We start from the raw sequence: 20,609 nt of genomic DNA, 5'->3' as shown, positions 1-20,609 counted from the left end.
TTAATGAACACACACGCTATACGTATACCTACTTATAACCGTTAAGCTACCCTTTTCATTAACATATTCTCTCCTTCTCTCCATCTCCCCACCAGAGTTGGGAGTCAGTAGACCCGTCATCAGCGACCTTCACCCCTGACATCACGCCGCTGATCCTGGCTGCTCACAGGAACCACTATGAGATCCTCAAGATCCTGCTGGATAGAGGCGCCACCCTGCCGGTGCCACACGACGTCAAGTAGGTAGAGTACTTCGACTGCATTTACTTATTTATATTTTGTGTCTTTTTGAAGTACCAAGATATTATTTTTGATCTTTAATGACCTAGCCTAGCTAGCTAAGCAACTACTACTAGCTAGGGAATAGCCAGGTAGGAATAATAAAAAATATTTTATAAAGCTGTGTTTTTAACATTACTATTTATATTTTTGGGCATATCTGGCTGTTATCAAAGTTATCCTATCACTTGAAAGCCAAACCAGTGACTTTTTGTGGTATGGGAATAGAAGAGGATCATTATTTTTTATTGTCAGAAATTACCACTAATTAGAACCACTTATTAACGTTGCGATGACATAAACATTTTCATAGTTGACTTAATCTGTGTTTTTTTGTTCGATATAGCGTACATTTTAAGTCACGTACATCGATCTTGTGTACTTTACGGATACCGTACATTTTGAACTTCGAGATTCCGTAGACAGTCGTCGGAGTATAAACATAAAAGAAAACACAACACGTAGATCGTAATTGCCGTCTAACACCAAATAACATAACAAAAGTACCCATACATAACTTCATATACCTAAATTGCTTACTATGTTAAATTAACTCCCATTGTCTACAGATGCGGTTGTGACGAGTGCGTGAAATCCTCTCAAGAGGACTCTCTGCGTCACTCCCAGGCGAGGATCAATGCCTACCGAGCCCTTTCCTCCCCGTCCCTCATCGCCCTGTCTTCTGCTGACCCTCTGCTGACTGCGTTCCAACTGTCCTGGGAATTGGGCCGGTTGAGCAGGATGGAGACTGAATTTAGGGTTGAATATAAGGTTACTAAAAATTTGTTCACAGAAATGTTCTTTAAGAAAAATATAGCGAGCTGCATCGGCAGCAATTTAAGTAAAGTAGAAAAAAAGATAAGAAAGTTACATGCTTAAATTATTTAGGGTGTATCAAACCTACAACCTACATGCATATTAATTTATACCAGAACATCGTTTTTCTTTTTCAATAGACAGGTTACTGATGATCCTTGTATATAGCGTAAAATACTTATGTTTTCTACTAAATTCAAAAGACTTCATATTGATTCAAGATTAACTTATAAATATTATAACTTCTAAAAGTTACATTGTTACTGGGTAAGACAAAAAAAAACTATCTACATTATTGTAATACATATTATGCAATGATACACTGTTACTTACTTACCCCATCTAGCATCGAACCCGCACACTCGTACCTGAGAGGCTGGTCCTTTATCCGCCAGGCCACCGAGATCTTACCTATTTCTATATCTAGATTTATGGTTTGTACTCATCATTGAATTCACCCTTCTTTTCCTAGGCATTACGTCAACAATGTCAAGAGTTTGCGACCTCCTTGCTCGACCACACAAGGACCTCCAAGGAGTTGGAGATCATGCTGAACTATAACCCCTGGGATGTGGACTGCTGGGAGCCGGGGGAGCGACAGACCCTTGGCAGGCTGAAGCTGGCTATCAAGTATAAGCAGAAAATGGTAAGGGTTATTTAGAAATTTTTAAGTGGATGAATATTGAAATGGTGACATATATTATGTAACCTTTAATCAAGTGTATTGTTAAAAAAAGAATGGCACATGGACTGCTGGAAACGATTTTCATTCTTCATTTTTCACAGATCCACAATAGGTATATGTTTCGCTATAAAAAAAGGTCTCGAGTGCAAAAATCCGCTAAGAGCAAATTTTTTTGTGAAGTAAAATTTATTTAACTTTCAATATTTACATATGAAACATGTAGGTACTTAATATTATATGTATTATGGACCTACACTTACTATAAATAATTGAAAGATCAAAAACTCCCTCCTAGAACAAATATGTTGTTTAGATTCTCGCAATCAAATCTAATCAATTCTTATTTAGTTAGGTATTCGACTTTTAGTTCATTCGTTTTACTTTATACCCATAACTTCTCGAAATTCTTAAACCCTCACATTTTTACACACATACACCACAAGATATGAAATCAACATAAAATTATCCAGTTAGACTTTTCGCCACTAAAATGCGCACAACTTTTATAATCCTGACATAAAAAGGAACGTAAATACTTGTTTTACATCCACCATTTTCGAAGCACAAGTTTATTTAGGTTTAGTACTAAAGTACGCAACCTTAGACAATGTAACTAACAGGAATAGCCATGAGCACAAATCCCAATTTGCACACGGAGAACGATGCAAAGCAATATTTTGATATAAATTGACAAACAAACAAACACAAACATTAACTGCACTTACACATCTAGTAACTTACAAAACCTTCGCAATTTTTGCTGTATCATCCATTTATGGTATTCTTGGTTGAAAGACCTGGCGCCAGCGTATCCAGTTAGTTTAGCACTGTTAGTATATATATCTTACCTGGAGTCGCGTCGCTCCTTATTTTCTCAGACATAGAAGGACAAGTACACATTAGTGTTTCACGACTTTGAATAGAAGTTATCGACTTCAGAGTTGTGAATGTACGAGAATGGAGTATCGATGTTTCGATTGAAATGTACTTTGCTGTTTGTAAATAAATTGAATAAAACTTAAGTACATTTGTTACGCTTTTCTAGTTGTCTGATCATTTGTTATTTACTTTAAAGTCAGGTCTGAAAGTACTGCTAGCGTAAAATATTTAGAGGAATGTATTTGCCTCTGGTTTGACTTGCATCGTATATCCCTAGTAATATTACAACACGACAGCGACAGCGAAAATAACTCTGTCTGTCTGTCTGTTACGTTTTGACGTCTAAACCACTGAACTGATTTTAATAAAATTTGATACAGAGATAGAGTTGACCTTGAGAAAGAACATAAGATAGTTTTTATCCCGGATTTTTGAAACGCGATATAACCGAATTCTACGCGGGCGAAGCCGCAGGCGGAAGCCAGTACTTTATACTTAGACAAATAGTAAATGCCGTAATTTTTTAATGACGCCTTATTTCTCATCACTATATCCCTTTTACTTTCTGAAAACCATCTCTTTTGACTGCTCAATTTACGTAAGATTAGGTTTTGAACTTTAAAACTTAGTGACGCATTTGTGTTATTTAAGAGAGATGAAATAATATTTTCTTTAAGAAAACGCGAATAACTGATGGTCTTGTTTACCGTGTGATGCAAAGTAATAGCTCGCATTTTTCAGATGCATTTCAAGAAAAATGATTCATGAAAAAGGAAAAATATTTTGTTATGTGAAATGTATTGAAAAATAACACAAATATTTTTAGCGCAATCATACTAACGAATAAATAAAGAATAACGAATGATATTGAAATGCCTCGATGGTCTAGCAGTCGCAAAGCGCGGCGGCTGTGCACGAGGTCTCCTGTTCAATAACCGGGTCGGGCCAAAAATGCTTTGTGGGTTTTAGCACAGATTACTATAATAGTGATAATAATATGTCCTGCGCTGTTGGCTACTCTCTTCATACGAGGACATCATCATAAACTGGTTTTGAAATTATTCATTGGGACATGGAAAGGGATTTTGAATATGTTCAGTTTTCTCGTATAGGTAAATCTTCAAAAACCAATATTTTCAATAAGTAGTACGTAATAGTCAATCTTTCATACACGTTTTAGGATGAACGAACGACATTTCATTAGCCATTAAGTACATTATGAGTGGCGGTCATAAGCTCTCAGTCTATTCCTGTCAAGTATGTTAAACTCCCGTGTAAGAAGTTTGATAAGGGAAACAATACAAGGACAAAACATCAATATATCAATCCATCCATTATTACTAACTTTCCCGTTTATAATATTAGCAAGGAGTATGAGTGATGAGGATATTGTAATAACTTTTCTCGTCTGGTATACGAAACCTGAACATTTTGACTAGAACTCGCGTGCTAAGGGTTCAACAGTTTATAAGAGCTAAGTTCTAAGAACGTACCTAGTTACCTATAAGATCCTTTTGTACCTACTTAGTTCGCAATAAAGATGAGGTATAAAGATTTTGAATTTAAAGAAAATACTAACGCAGAAAAGTCGCAATTTATTAGTCAAAGTTGAACGCTACAATAAAGTTTATAAAGAAAGCTTCCTGGTTTACTCTAACTTACCTCGAAAAGTAACTTAACTATATGTCTTTCTTTGAGTAAAGCACGTGGAAAAGGTAGAACGATGTTTGAGCTGTTTTTAAAATTGTGTGGCGTTTCCATGTTCGGCCATAACACATGAAATAGTTTATCCACATTCTGGAAAAAAAAAACTACATTTTCACTTTGTTTGCTACAATTTTTTTAATTGTCATTACGATGAGTAGGACAGAAAATGATCACTTAAATACATACAGACAAAATCACACCATCCAGATTCATCAAGATCATCACGGTTATACTTAGTGAATTTACTCTAAACAATATTTTAAGTACTTAGTATCACGCTGTGACCACTTACCACATTTCCGTTCGAAGTGAAAAATATTAAATATCAAACGCATATAGTTTAAATATAACTTTATGTCATCATACGATAACTTCATTATATTTGGCAAATGTAAATATCAGGAATATTTTTGGTCCATTTCGTTGGAATCGATTTTGTATTGACTCATCAAATGTTTTGATAATTGAGCAATATTGAGAGATCTATTTTGTGATTTGATTAATACGAAATACCTAAATGATTGCATCATAACTAAACCAAAATGGCACAGCTAGCAGTCAGTGCTTCTCTGAAAACTACATTAATGATGGTCAATACCACCAACTAATCTCAAACTATTAATTTATAGCCCTAATTCATTTAAGAAGGAATTAAAGGCATTTTTGTTAGAAAAATGTTTGTACTCTGTGTCAGATTTCTTACAATTATAACTGTGTCAGGGAATTAAATTGTAACATAATTTTAACTATTAGTTGTAAGTTGTATGTTCTACACAATGTAATGTTGTTCTGAATAAATGAATATGAAAATGAAATGAAAAAATACGGTATTGGAGCAATTCAATGGAAAATATAGTTATTTAACTTGTTTATTTCAAGAGAAGTATATTATAAGAATGGTAGGTTATAGTGAAATTAATTTACTGATACCTGCACCAATTTCCTAATGAGATGGAATAACCACTTATGCCAAATTGTTAATATTGTTTTGTTCGTATCGTACATTTTTACTATTACAAAGTCACTTACCAAAAGACCGCCAGACCGACAAAGTTATGTGACAAGTTACAACGAAAACAACTCATTAGGTCACTATTTCTATAACTACTTGCATAGGTACTCTATTAAAAAGTGTGCTACTGCTAATTCACTCATCAAACTGTCTAGCACTTTAACAGGAACGCGTATTAAGCCATTAACATTACAAACGAGAAACAAACAATTGAATTAATGGTTTATTTACACCTTCTTTCATCTGCCATCTGGGCAGTGGGCAGTCTAAACAGTATAAAGTGGCACTGTGTTGTATTTTGGACTGTGATTGCATGTCGACAGTGTTCATACGAGTATTAGTCTCATTTTGATTTATGAACAGGGTTTAGACTGGATGATAATCTTCATTATCATCAGACACTTTCAAACTCAGGCGCATGCCTCTTCTGACACAGAGAAAGGATGAGCGTTAAACACAAGGCATGCTCAATGCGAGTTGACGATTTCAGACTTTCAAAGTTTAGGTATCTCCAGATGTTTTTTTTCAACTCTACACAGGTTTATATAGGTAGATACTCGTAATGTCAAATCAAAAAGGGACCTCATCTCAATCGCTTTTAAACTTTTGGATCCTAGAACGTCTCCGAAATTGTGTATGAAGGCCACAACTTATTGACCCTGAAATTACCTGAAACTCGCTAATCAATTTGATTGATACTTTGAGAAACATTCAGTACCTATACGTACATATGTATTCTTTAGCTCGACTTACACCTCTTGATAAAGACGTACCTACTTAATCAGACTTGCTCAAGTTGGATATATGATTTTCAGACCTTGTTTTCCTTCATCTGTCATATCTTTGAGTAGTAGGTTAAGTAGCCTCTCAGTACTTAAGTAGGCATGTCTAGTCTTGTTTTATTAATAACTAACTACTTATAATATGTTCTTTGTTACAGTTCGTAGCCCATCCAAATGTACAGCAATTGTTAGGAGCCATATGGTACGAAGGTTTACCTGGATTCAAGAGAAAAAATATTGTAGGACAATGTATACAGGTAACTGCGTATTTTGTTATTGTATTTTGTAGATAGATATAAACCTTCTTTCATCAGATTCCATTGCACCAAAACGCAAAAAAATACACAGAAGTTACAATTTCATAAAAAAATATTATTCCATTCTTGCAGATATTAATTATTATTTTGTATTCGTGTTTTGTTTTGTTTGATGTAACACCCGATATTTTATTTTATTCAAGTCTGCATTTTCCGTTCTGCTCTTAATGATCAGAAAAATATCAATATTTTTTGTAAAACATGGTTATTGAAATAACAACTATTTATACTCATAATATAAATTTTATTCTGGATATGCCTAATTGAAGGAATACATATTATACCAGCTTATTGTGTCCTGGTTTTAAAGTTGTTTGATGGCCTTGCTAACGCAATTGTCACCATACCGGACTGCAGAACTGACAGTCCCAGGTTCGATTCCCGGTACGGTCCACATTAGTGTGATGAGCATGTTTGTTCTGGCTACTACATTATGTTTTTTTAAGTATATGTTTGAACAATATAGGTGTGTAGTTTATCAGTTATGTTAGCACCCATATCACAAGCTGATAACTTACGATGGGGTTAATCGCCCGGGTGAGAAGGTGTTGCGGAAAATATTTTTCGTTTATTGGAGGTCCAATAAATATATAAGCCTTTATAATTTTGTTTTAGGTGGCTAAACTAGGAGTGATGTTCCCAGTATATTGTACGATATACATGTTGGCGCCCAACTCCGAATATGGCCGGTTTATGAAGAAACCTTTCGTCAAGTTTATCTGTCATAGCTCTTCCTATATGCTGTTTCTTAGTAAGTATATATTTTTACTATTATTATATATCTTTGGAAGTCGCAGCATGCGCGGCCTAGTCCTAAATGGACGATCTAGTTGAGGTTGCCGTCAAGCAGTGGATGCAATAATATTATAAATGGAAAAGTAGCTTTGTCTGTATATCGCGCTGTGACTCCAAAACAACTAAACCGATGTATGGCACTCAGATAGTCTAAAACCTGAGAAGTTATTTAAAGAAATCTTTTCTCGGTTAGATAGCCCATTTATCAAGGAAGACCTATATCCTGCTGCGGAAAGTAGTTAAAGTGCTTAGTTATTAAGAAACGTGTAGGTTATAGGAGAATATTATTTTAGCTACCGTGTTGAAATTCCCGTGAGAATTAGAGGATGTAACGCAACTAAGTTAATAAAGTGATTAAGCTGCATGCAGAATTTGCAAGTCAAAGATTATCAAATTAGACAGCTAGGAACGTTTGAAGTTTCAAGAAGTCAGTTTACTCTTTAGGTACTTAACTGGCTTCCGCCAGTGGCTTTACCTGCGCCTTGTTGGAACTTTTAGATAGAGAAGATGTAATATGGTCATTAAGTAGTCCTAGCTTTTTAGTACCATTTGTACAATTGGACGTTTTTATGTAAATAAACACAAAGATTGGAGCGCATTTCCGAGATTAATGTTGACACCAGCTTTACTTATCTTAAAAGAAAAAAACGAGTACGTTTAATGCGATCATTTAACGTTAACCTATTTATAGCCTTGAAAAATACCATCACAGATCTTAATAGAGATTACTTAGAATTTTGGGTATACCTAACGCTTAAATCCCATGTCTAAGATAGATATAGATATACATAGAAAGTTATATCGGTACTTGACTGACCTGGAATTGAATCTCTCGCCCTCGGACTTTATAGGCTGCATATTGCTTTAACAAATAGTCCACCACGACTTCCTCACAACAGCACTGTTAAGAATGCTAATAAATTTATCAATCGGATATTTTCCAGCACTTCTCTCCCTAGCATCTCAAAGGGCAGACTACCTAGTTCTAGAATGGTCTGGAATCACCTGGTTGAAGGAGCTGGTGGAATACTGGAAGGAACATGAACGAGGCTCGCTGCCCAGTCTCATAGAGTTCGGCGTCATCATCTACATAGCAAGTAAATTTGCGTTTGTTGGCATGCTTTTCTATATTTTTTATTGGTGTTTAATGATGCTTTGTATAATTAAAGCTGTCATATTTGCTGATTTTATCTACATAACATTCAACTTTTACCTAAGTACCTACGCACTGTAGGTAATGTGTACAACTATTTATGTATCTCTTTTACCAAATTATTTTTATCCAATTAGCTTTCAGAATAACATTATACTTTAAGTTTTCGCGAAATTGCTTAAATCTATTTGATCCCTATTTGCAATAACATTTAAGTAATTCATTTCTGTCTTCCTCTTAAAAATTACACGTTGTCGGTACTTTTTGTACAGTCAAGTTTCAGGTTTTCATTCATGCTTTGATAAAAGGGGTACGAAATCGCGGGAAACTAACATCAACTTCCTTCCAGGTCTAATCTGGGCAGAAATAAGATCCTTATGGACAGGAGGTATCACGGAGTACATCAGTGATCTGTGGAATATTGTGGACTTCATCACGAATGCGTTTTACATTGCTTGGATAAGTTTGCGGTTCTCATCTTGGTATATCGTCCAGGTAAGTGTTTTTAACATAGTAGAAATAAATAATGAAAAATCTAAAGTAACTCACCATTTCAGAATCGAGATCCATTTTTAGAAATAGCTTATTTTTGTGAAGAAGACATATGAATAATATATGTACCTCCCTTTTCGCTATATTTCTCTCTCATAGTAAAGCGATTTTGTAGCTAAGGACACACGTACTTTACAGCATAGGTACCTAATAGTTTTGGGTGAAAAATACGTTTGTCGAATCCAATTCATGATCATTTTTCATGCTATAATTATGATCACAAAACATTACACCTCCTCAATTAGAGGGTTGAAATATAGTCAACTGTTAGTTGTTACTTAGTTTTATGAAGTTGCATCATCTATTACTTTTTCAGCGTGACTACAATTCAGGCGTAGATCCCTGGTATCCTCGAGAGAGCTGGGACTCTTACGACCCTATGCTGCTTTCCGAAGGTGCCTTCGCAGCAGGCATGATCTTCTCCTTCCTCAAGCTAGTCCACATCTTCTCCATCAACCCGTACCTTGGACCTCTACAGGTGTCCTTAGGAAGAATGATATTGGATATCCTCAAATTCTTCTTTGTGTACATGTTGGTGCTTTTTGCTTTTGGATGCGGTAAGTTTGACGAAAGATCAGACAATTTATTCTTCTGATAAAAAAAGCGAGTTCTACCAATATAGTCAACGTGAAAGTTTGAATCTTGGATGTTGGTGTATCAGTTTGAATCTGTCCAGTAGTTTTTCGTTTTTAACGCAAAAACAACAAGATAGATTTTGTTGAATCTTTTCACTAATATAGCTTATATATCAGAATAACACATAAGCCTCTTTTTATCTATGTAAGGAAGTAGTTCCCCTGGGTCTCATGGCAAATTACGAGTGGATGCTGATCAAGATTATTTGTTTTTCGCAGGTTTAAATCAATTGATGTGGTATTACGCTGAGCTAGAAAAAAATAAATGTTACCATCATCCAAATGGGATGCCAGATTTTGATGGACAAGAACGAGCTTGCACTATTTGGAGACGATACGCAAAGTAAGTGCCTAGTTATTTTCCGTAGCAAAATAGATATTAGATCCTTGGTACAGACACAAACACTTCAAGCTTTCTTTAATCGATTTTTAACTTTATCTTTATATAAGCGTACGGTTCAATTTTGATTGTGAAATGCGTACTGGGATAGTTTAATGTGGTAACGTCTATAAGATATATTTTTGATTGACAACCCAAACAAAACTTTACTAACACGACTTAATGCAACTCCTAAATGATCCAACCCACGATATTTTTTTCTTCATTTCCGTTGAATTGATACTTCAATCGTCAATATTGTGCTTTTGTTTTTTTTTGTAGTTTATTTGAAACATTTGAATTAATAATTGACTCAATGCAATACCTAAATCGCGTTTACTGTAATTTTACCCCATTTCCGTTTTTTTTATTATTGATACGTCAAACGCCTATTGGTTATGTTTTTATTTCCAGTTTATTCGAAACATCTCAGTCTCTATTCTGGGCGTCTTTCGGCTTGGTAGACTTGACGACTTTTGAGCTGACCGGCATCAAGAGTTTCACCAGATTTTGGGCTCTCCTCACGTTCGGGTCTTACTCGGTGATCAATATCATCGTGCTGCTGAACATGCTGATTGCTATGATGTCTAACTCTTATCAAATTATTTCGGTAAGTAGTAAAATTAAAGGAACTAGCATGTTTTACACACTTCAGTGAATGTTATGTGGCTTTTCAACTATAAGGCCAACAGTACAATACATTAATGAAAAATTTAATATACCTAAGTATAGCTTTTTTGGAAATTGCACACTGTTCCGATAAGAAAAATTCCGACCAATAAAATCATTCTATAGTCTGTTTTTTAATCTCGTAGACTAAATTGACACTTGCAAAATGTCAAACTTTCTAATAATTTTGCTAGCTCTGTGGTGCAGTGTTGTACTTACGATACCGGTTCGTTGAATCGTAACTTTTTATCTATAATAGACGAATTTAATATTCATTCAAAGTTTTATATTTATAATTCACGTACGTACACATGGCTGTACGACGTGCTACAAACTGCCAGGGATATCTGACCACGCAAAGCCATGCGTAATCATCAAGGATAAGCCCATTATTTCAGGATGACTTATTGTAAAAAGTTACGATTCAACGAACCGGTATCGTAAGTACAACACTGCACCACAGAGCTAGCAAAATTATTAGAAAGTTTGACATTTTGCAAGTGTCAATTTAGTCTACGAGATTAAAAAACAGACTATAGGTGGATGTTTGTCTCAGCATTAGGTATAAGTGTCACATTAAAAACAGTCTTTAGTTCAACTACAGTCTGAAGCTGTTTATTTAACATTAATTTTTATTGCAAACTTTAAAAAACTTTTAAAAAGCATATTACTTCATCTTGATCGAAACAGTTCATCTATTGAAACTATATTTCTCCTTTTACTCCTAACACTATTTTATCTGTTTCCAAGGAACGAGCAGATACCGAGTGGAAGTTCGCTCGCAGCAACCTGTGGATGTCATACTTCGAGGATGGGGATACCGTCCCTCCCCCCTTCAACATCATCCCCACCCCCAAGCACTTCATGTGCTGGATCAAGCGCTGCTTCAATAATAGGGATCGTGGGTCTATTATTGTAAGATTTTCTTTTTATAATCAGTTTATGTATTTAGGAATGTACATCTATGTCAAAAGCTAGAGAGTTAGAACGTAAAATTCAAAAGTACTGGTAATATGGAGAGGAACCAAATCTTCAGAGATATCCCGCAACAAGTAAGTTATTGACAGCATACATGTGAACAGCTGCAGTGGGTAAGATGCCATTATTTTAGCATGGTAAAGAAAATGACAAAACAGTAAACTGAGTTAAGCCGAATAAACAGACTGTACCAACAACTCACAGCATTTTCTCCAAAAATACTCACTATTTTCTAAGACAAACGAGAAATCTCTCAACATTTACATACACTTCAACATCTAACTTCTATCCCATCTCCACAGAACAAATCCCGCGAGAAAGCCCGTCAAGAGCACGAAGCAGTAATGAGGGTCCTAGTTCGTCGTTACGTCACAGCCGAACAGAGGGCCAGAGACGAGACCGGAGTCACCGAGGACGATGTCATGGAGATCAGACAGGATATCTCCACGTTACGTTATGAGCTCATTGATATACTGCATAATAATGGCATGAAGACGCCGAGGATTACTATGCAGGATGCTACTGGTGAGATTGTGTTGACACTTTTGGTTTTAGAAGATCTAGCTGTGGTTAACAGAAGGATAAATTGCGTAAGATCTCGCAGTCGTTTAAACGGATGATCAGTTTTGATCAAAAAGCGCTTTCTTATACCACTTAACTCAATCTGCTACTAAGCTAAAAAGATTGAATTAAAATAATTTTAGTTGGAGTAAAGTCCAACACCTTGTGTTGATCAATTTTTCAATCCCAGCAAAATTCTACCTAGCTTTTTCCAAGTATATTAGAATCGGCTTCCAATCTAACCAAATTCAGCTGAGTACCAGTGTATTATATTTAGCAAGTGCCTATCTTACCTCATCAACCTATTTACCTAAGCAACCCAATACCCTTAGGTATGACTGGTTATCAGACTTCCCGATCAAAGTTCTTATTCAATCCCATTTGTTTCAGTTGCCGGCAAAAAGGGCAAAGTGATGGAGAGAAGGATTCTGAAAGACTTCCATATCGGAATAGTGGAGGGCATTATAAAAGACGTTATATCTAAAGAGAACAAGCCTAAGGATGTGTTCAGTCAAATCGCTAAGGCTATTGTCAGGAGAGGTAGCACTGATAGGTAAGGAAGAAATAATGCTAAAACAATCTTCTTCAATTAGCATCTGTTTCCCCCATATCCCCTGGAATGTACTTCCCGTACCCGGACAAAATATAGCCTATGTTACGGGAATAGTGCAGACACCTGTGAAAGAACCTGTGTAACAGTGAAAGAATTTTTCAAATCGATTCATACGCTTGTAAGTACCTGTTAGAGCACTAACCCTTTTTTTTCTAGCAACTAATATAATAAAGAGGAAATATTTTTTTGGCTTGTATGTACACTGAGCGCTCCGAAACCACTGAACCAATTTGTTTTTTTTTCCCCTTTTGGAAAGGTACACTCTTCCATAGTAGCACAGGTTATATTTTGTGCCGCTACGGGCAGTAGTACCCACAGGACGCGGATGAATCCGGGAAACGGCTATAATATGTATTTTGTTTTAGCAAAAAACGTGACTGGAACGCATTGGTGCGAACTAACACGGTGCGCAAGGATCCTATTGGCACGACTGCTGAGGCTGAGACCAAGAGGAGCCGGCAGTCTCTCCGAGCGCATATCCTGGACAACATGGCTAGCAGGACTATAGATCCGCAGAAATTGTTAGGTATGTGTCAAGTGTTATGACTTCATATTATAAAACAATCTGCTTCTTCCTGCTCTATTCCCAAGTCATTTGGGATCGGCGCAACGCAACGGCGTACTTTTCTTCCATTTCTCTCTAACTAACATACGTGTTGTAAGGCAATAGGATAGTTAAACTAGGTCAAAAAGAAAATCCTTTATCATATTCATTAGGTAAAATATGTTAAAAAGATAATATTTTCATTTATCGTTTTGGTATAAAACGATGGATTTTATAAGCAAAATAAGAATACTGCTTCATGCCAAAAATCTGGGACTTCATAAGTGGCATTTTCATACATATTTTCATACATTCGACTTGTTAAAAACTGCCGTATTGCATAATCAACTTAGAGGTAGAATGAAAAAAAAGGCCTTACTTACCATACTAGATCTAACTATTAAACAAATTGAATGAAGTTCTGGTATGTAATTTATAACTTCTAAACAACAAATTGATACATGAATATAAACTATTTATTATTCATATACACTCTGATTACATGTTGATTACGTAACAAACTTACCGTTTCAAACTGATGGCAATTGACGTTACAAAACTTGGAGCGTAGTTTTAGGTCCCTCGTCTATATCCTCCATTGAAGTAAATAATACTCACATGAAATGATAATCTCGGTTTGCCTGAATTTGGTTACGGTTTGGTAATGGAATTAAAATCAATCAAATCCTTCGGTATTTTCTACGTTACAATCTTGTTACGCACAAGCCGATTACGTCACACTTTGAAGTCGCAGATTAAAGAGTTATAACCATCACATAATACTAAATAATTTATCAATAAATTTTGAATTTTTTAGTTAAGTCGTAACAAACCACCAAACTCCCGTTTAGGAAATATTAACATTGCTCTAATTAAAGCCTGTTTTTTCAGAATACAATCCTCAACTAGCTGGCGTGTCTCCTTGCACGAGGGTAGCATACGCGAAGTTCATGAGGAGCAAGATAAAGTCGGACTTCACAGAGCGAGAGAAGAAAGGCAGAAGACTGTCAGAAATCAGCTTAGAAGACGAGGTGTTTGACGCGCCTAAGAAGAGAGAGAGTTGTAGGAGATGCAGTGGTGAGTAGAGATGAGATTATTTAACTAGAGTAGGGAAGAGAAAGGGAGTAGACAATCAGAAGATGAGGTGTTTGATGCTCCGAAGTAGAGAGCCACCGTAGGACATGCGGTGGTAAGTGTTCTTTTTTTTTCAATTTTCCCGTAAAGTGCGTATTTCTTTAAGACACAAGTTCAACAACTACATAAACATCTGGTTCCTTAACACAACGTTAACGTTACTGTTAACGTTACTATACATTTTCACATTTTCAAGTAGTTTAGAAAAACTAATTGTAGATGAAATGAATGAATATTATGGAGGCTGACGCTAACAAAAACAAAAAAATAATTGTTATTTTCAACCTCACTAATTCGTTTGTTAAACATTTGTGTATCTGACATTACATTGTCAAATAATTATTAACTAAAAAAATTAAATAAATGTTTTTTACAAATAAAACTTATATAACGTAGTTACAATCGCGTGTTCATAGGCATACTATTTTAGTGCTAACAATTCCGTATTGAAATATTTTACTGTATTCAAAGAAAGCCTTTTCAAAGCTATAAAATATTTGCTATCGCCTTCCGGGTGCTTTAGGATTTATTTAACTACATACAGTTTATTTTTGAACTTATATGACAATTCAGTATTTCGAAAAAAAGTCATGTTTTTATTTATGACTTTATAGATTAACGTGGATTTATTTACAAATAACTTTTTACATAAACTTAATAACACTTACAACTAACTTATTACCTTATACACTAACTATAAATATTTAACGTATTCTTTTATATATTTCCTTCTATGCATGTTACTGTAATAAAAAATACAACCCACTCTCTTAAAAAAATTTAGAAATCTGCCGACAGGAACCTAACGGTTTCCACCTAACATTGTATCAATATTACCCATAAATGTATTTTTAACCGTCCTCCATTATTTTCATTACCTGTTCCACATATTATTTTACATGTATTTGACTTATAATAATAACTCTATTATATTTTCTCGGCATAGCTCGTTCGTTCCGTAGCAGAACGCCGATCCCTGAAAATTCAGACGATGAGGGACTCAATGAAAACGAAATAGAAGTGGAAGCTGATGTTGAGGACAAAGGTAATTTATTTATATTAAAGGAACTCAAAATGAAAATCAATTATATAAAAAAATTGATAATGATAACCCCCTAAACGCCCACCCTTTACCACTTCCTATGTATCAAAATCAAAAATCGTTTATTTAGACTTGGTTGCAAAGCAGCAGTTTCTGAACATCATTAACTAAAAACAGCCCCCAAAAATAAATGCCCACTATGACTCTTCACCACTTCCTATATATGTTTCTGCTGGGTAGAAGAAGTGGCGCAACAAACTCCTCAGAATATAGGGTCCCTTACAAATAAAGTAGGAAAAACCGTTCATTCACACTAAATCAGGTATACAAACAGAAAAATAATACCAAGAAACAAAAGAAAGTCATGATTTTTATTCCTTAAAATTATTTGCAGCTTGAACAGAACTCAGAATTCGAGAATTGAGTTTCAAGAAAGCAGTGACTTACCGGTAAAATTTTCAGCATAAAACAACTGTATCAAAACTAACTATAACTAACAGAAATGCCTTGTTTTTCTGCTTAACCAAAACTAATCTAAACCTTTCTTTAACGACTTTTTAGATGCTTTTATAGGTCTAACTCAATAGACCTTGTTTTAAAATATTGTTAACGTTTGATAACCATATTAAATAAACGAATAATTAATTGCAAAGGCAAAGACTCCTAACTGTGTTGAATGATAGCCTAATTTCGTATTCATTAAGTTATTGTTGCTTTTAATTAAAGGGAATTGACCTTACGCTTAAATAATGTGAACTTCCTGCTCTCTCAAGCATATTCTACCTACCTAGATAAGTTTATTTGGTTAAATTTGCCTAAAACTAAATACTTAACTACCTGCTGCAAATGTAACAACTGAGGTACCTACGTTTATTAGGTAGGTGCTTCACTAATTTAACAAAAAGTTTTGGTTCCTAGTGCTTAGTTAACTCACAGCTTAATACAGCACAAATACAAAAAATACTCTAAAAATAAAAAAATAATGCATTGTGCTGACTACATTTAGAAGAACTAATTTGTAAACGAAATTACAATGAACCTTCTCCAACATATTGGAAATGATAATAACCAACTAATTTTATCTTACTCAGGTTCAGAAGGTGGATCAGAACAAACACGACCGCTAAAGTCTTCATCCCAAGAGCCATCAGAGCCCAGCACACCAGCCTTCGACCCTGCCGACGGCAGCCGCCTCCCCCCACCAACGGAATTCCAATCAACCGACCATGTCATCACCATCGAACCTGACACTCCCACCAGGACTCTTTACATGACTGAGGAGGAAGATTCCAACCTTCAGAAACCTATTACTCCTACTCCTAGCGTTCACTCTCAATCTGAACAGATTCTATCAGCTGCCAGCTTAGAGGCTCAGTACAAACAAATGACTACCGAAGTGCCTGTAGTGGTGACGTCAGAACCTCCGACGGGAGCGATGACGTCAGAGCCCCCGACGGTAGTGGTGACGTCAGAGGTCAGTGAACCTGAGGTTTCGCCTCGAACGTCCTCAGTCCCTCCTAGGTCAGCAAGAGTTAGTCCAGCACCGTCGCCTAGTTACGGACGAGGTAGGGGCAAATCTAAAGCTACTGGGAAAGTGGTTTCTGGATGGCTCTGAGTTTTTTTGAGACCTTTGGCCTGATTTTGGATTATGATGTCTAGTCATTTATGTGTGGCCTGAATTTTGGGGAGCATTGGACTTAGGGTCGTTACAAAAATAATACAAAGTTTTTTTTTCGAGAATGACTTTAATATATTAAACAATATATATTTAGTAAGACACTCCTAACTACTTAACCGATTAAAAAAGTCACTGATATAAAGCTATATTACTTGTAAGTTCTATAGAATTTATTAGATCATGCAAAATCGAGAGCAAAACTAAGAACAGTCTTGAAAAAGTATGACAAACTTTTTCATTTTTGTGCTGGCCCTAATTCATTGTTCTCAAGTGTATAACGAATCGACGTATTAGTGAGATATCTGTTATTAGAGCAATAACTAGTTTGTATCTAAATGTCCTTGCCTACTTAGATCAGTCTGGGTCACAGAGCTGGACTAGAATCACTGCCACATATCATCTTTGTTACTTACCTATCTATCGAACTAAGAAGATTTTTAATACTCTCTTCTGGAATTTTCTCTGTGGGTTACACACTAAACTATTTGTATCGAATCAAGTTTGAGTGCTAGACGATTCTTTGAAAATTGTCACCGTTACATCCTTCCTTTCTTAGGGTGCGTTTAAACCAAGTAAGAGTATCGTCATTCTATCATAACCTATTATAATATTATTTTAAGAAGAACTGTTTACAAAAGAATTTCATAGGGTGACAATGCTAAAATACCTCGAAAAAACTTTCTATAAGTATTCAATTGGTTAATGCATCCTAAGTGACATGTAAATTATGTAATAGAAACACTTATTATTTTTATATCTTTATAAAGATGCCGTCCATATGACCGTCTAGAAAACCAAAGTGCCTTCGTCCTAAACTTAAATAATGTCTAGCTTGTGACCCAGAAATATAGTCTACACTTAGGTATTTAAAAAATTATCGTAAATTAGATACCACTCCATGTTTTCAATTAGGTTTTCATCATCATTCTGACAAAACTGGTTTTTTCTTTGCGTAGGCTACATCTTGGATATTTTTATCGAATGTCAGCATTATTCAAGGATAAAATTCACTGATGTAATAACCCTTGATAAATTCACAATAGTTGATGTTAGAATTACCCAAAATACCTCTAGTTTTCTGTCACTTTCACATCATGAATTTTAACTTTGAAATAAAATGCGTGGGTCCTTTTACATACTTTTGCTATTTATCTGAATTTTGGCTTCAACTGCAGAAGTTATATTTAATTTTCTATCTACATAGAAATTATCGAAGAAAATGGATCTATAAAAGAGTTACAAACTTCCGAACAACTTCTTTCACAAAGTATACCCTTTTTGTTAACTCCTAAGAGTGACTTATTAATAAATTATGCTAAAGAATGAACGTTGTAAGTTTAATTTCTATTGTCTACTGTTAATGCCATTGTTTTTCGTAGAGTATTGTATTTTTCAATAGAATTAGGTTAATTCCGTTGATACAATACGTAACTGTTATGGTGTTAGAATGGTTGATAAATGATGTATTTTATATAGCAATTATAGGTATTAAAATGCTAAAAAATAATTATTTCACCATAAACCAAAATATACAGTTTGACTACTTTTGACCATTCATTTGTTAGATAATGTTATTAAAGACCGTTATTATTTTATTTGAATGATTTGACAGGCCACTTTTTTTTCATTCTTGTCTATAGCCGAAAAATCTATATATGTTCTATGTTTTAATTACAATACACAATTGCAACGAACGACACACTAACGCAAGCACACAAATTCTGTAACAATATGCCTTTACAGGACCAACATGTACTGTAGTTTGTTGACTTAGTCTTAAGCGTATGGTTAATAAAGAAAATAAAACCTTTGGTTTACGTTTGTGACTATTTTATTAAACACCACCCTTTGTTAGTAAAGCTGGGTTTACACGAACCATGTGAAAGGACGGATGCATAGACGATAGTAAGTATAGGCATAGTGTAATATCGTTATCTGCAGTTTTTTATATAAATACATTAAAATAGAGAAGCCTCTTTATCAAAACTTAACACAGTTAATATAGGAGACAGAATAAATGGGTTAATTAATTGCTAGGCTCTTTTTAAACAATCATTTTTCAGCAATACGATAATGCCTTTGTACTGATTTGCTTCTTTTCGCAAGATCCAATAATGTGACATGGATAGGAAGAGCCTTGTAAAATAGTGACTGTTCCCTTTATCAATGGTTCTAGTGACGAGTGACGACTTAGAAGTCCTAATCGCATTCCAACGGATTCAAACTGAAAATGAGGGCAATTTTTATACCAAGTCCTAGAGAATTTCAGGCAGGTTGTCTTCCTACTGTATAATCAGTAGTCCCCCAGTAGGAAGCCACCTTTATCAGAACAGGCAAAAGATCAAATGAAATCGTGTACGAATTTATGCGGTGGCCAGTGGGTGACTTCATTTGCTTTGGGACTGGGGAGTTAATATCAACGCATATAAGGTATGTTTTTGTATTAGTACCTACCTACTATAGAGTAAATTATGTTATACGGAATAATGATAAAGTACCACTTTATAAGGTAATTTGACTTACCTATTGTATGACTTTACAGTCTAGATCCTCACTAGCTAAATACTTAGCTATTACCTTACCTCATTGATATAGAAAATGTATATCAATGCCTTACCTACCAAGATTTTATATAAGTAGGTATGTTTCGAGATTTTTGAGGCCTAACTTAAGATTTTAATTTTGAGCATAAAATATTTCCCTATGTCGTACCTGTATTGCAAGTGAATATATATGGAGAGAGAGGTTGATGCTTTACCCACTAGGCCACCACGACTTTTTTAACATAAGCTCATGTTTATTAAAACTCTTAACAACTGAAGATTTATGTAAATTAAGAGGCCCCGTGATGATGACGGTAAAATTACAGTATCTACTCAGAATAAATAAAACAAAAAGACTGTCAAAATTTTAATTTTTCATAGGTTTAGGTATAACAATTTCGTACAAAATTTTCGTATATTTTTTCTTCTTCAATCCTTTATAAGTATTACTTATTAATAATGAGCGCTATTAAATGTAGACAAGCAGTCTAATATACGGAGGAACATAATGTTAGAAAAGGTTTTTTGTGAAATATCTTTTGTATTTTCAGTTTTCTCTCATTAAGGCAATATTACATTGAAGATAAGTTTGTATCGGATTAATATTTTGACCTAGTATTTGTCGGACCTATTATTACATTTTGGCAATAAAATTTGCAGTTAAAATTTTCATCCATCCAGAGAATCATCTCTGACACGATACTGTACTTGATTAGCAATTTGGACCAGTAATTACTTTCCTTAAAGATAGTGCTAAAAACAACGAAAAATCAAACGAACAAAAAAGTAACAAATACCAAACCTTTATTTAAAAATAATAAAGCATACATAATAAAGAAACAATAAATCAAAAAATT

General features: G+C 34.9%; 1 protein-coding gene across 4 annotated transcripts in view; it reads left to right on the top strand.

The window, feature by feature from the left end:
• Positions 1-17,696, top strand: part of LOC110380830 (transient receptor potential protein) — a 42,222-nt gene extending 24,526 nt beyond the window's left edge. The window contains exons 5-22 of one of the 4 annotated variants that reach the window (XR_010277437.1): positions 96-238; positions 848-1,049; positions 1,567-1,740; positions 6,318-6,416; positions 7,092-7,227; positions 8,216-8,368; positions 8,774-8,919; positions 9,293-9,533; positions 9,831-9,954; positions 10,405-10,600; positions 11,410-11,574; positions 11,940-12,162; positions 12,589-12,751; positions 13,177-13,337; positions 14,247-14,432; positions 15,436-15,534; positions 15,926-15,980; positions 16,623-16,757. Coding sequence is in view for 3 of the 4 variants with exons in the window: in XM_021340949.3 (XP_021196624.3) it covers positions 96-238; positions 848-1,049; positions 1,567-1,740; positions 6,318-6,416; positions 7,092-7,227; positions 8,216-8,368; positions 8,774-8,919; positions 9,293-9,533; positions 9,831-9,954; positions 10,405-10,600; positions 11,410-11,574; positions 11,940-12,162; positions 12,589-12,751; positions 13,177-13,337; positions 14,247-14,432; positions 15,436-15,534; positions 16,623-17,146 (3,135 nt within the window). In the remaining variant the exon portion in view is untranslated. Of the gene's footprint in view, positions 1-95; positions 243-847; positions 1,050-1,566; positions 1,741-6,317; positions 6,417-7,091; positions 7,228-8,215; positions 8,369-8,773; positions 8,920-9,292; positions 9,534-9,830; positions 9,955-10,404; positions 10,601-11,409; positions 11,575-11,939; positions 12,163-12,588; positions 12,752-13,176; positions 13,338-14,246; positions 14,433-15,435; positions 15,535-15,925; positions 15,981-16,622 lie in introns of all 4 variants that reach the window. The other 3 variants (XM_064039531.1, XM_021340949.3, XM_064039530.1) reach the window with 3 other exon arrangements.
• The last annotated feature ends 2,913 nt before the right edge of the window (positions 17,697-20,609 follow it).

Source organism: Helicoverpa armigera, chromosome 19 (assembly GCF_030705265.1).
Source record: "Helicoverpa armigera isolate CAAS_96S chromosome 19, ASM3070526v1, whole genome shotgun sequence".
Lineage (NCBI taxonomy): Eukaryota > Metazoa > Arthropoda > Insecta > Lepidoptera > Noctuidae > Helicoverpa > Helicoverpa armigera.
The sequence above is the reverse complement of the archived record's forward strand: the minus strand, read 5'-3'. Positions and strand labels throughout refer to the sequence as shown.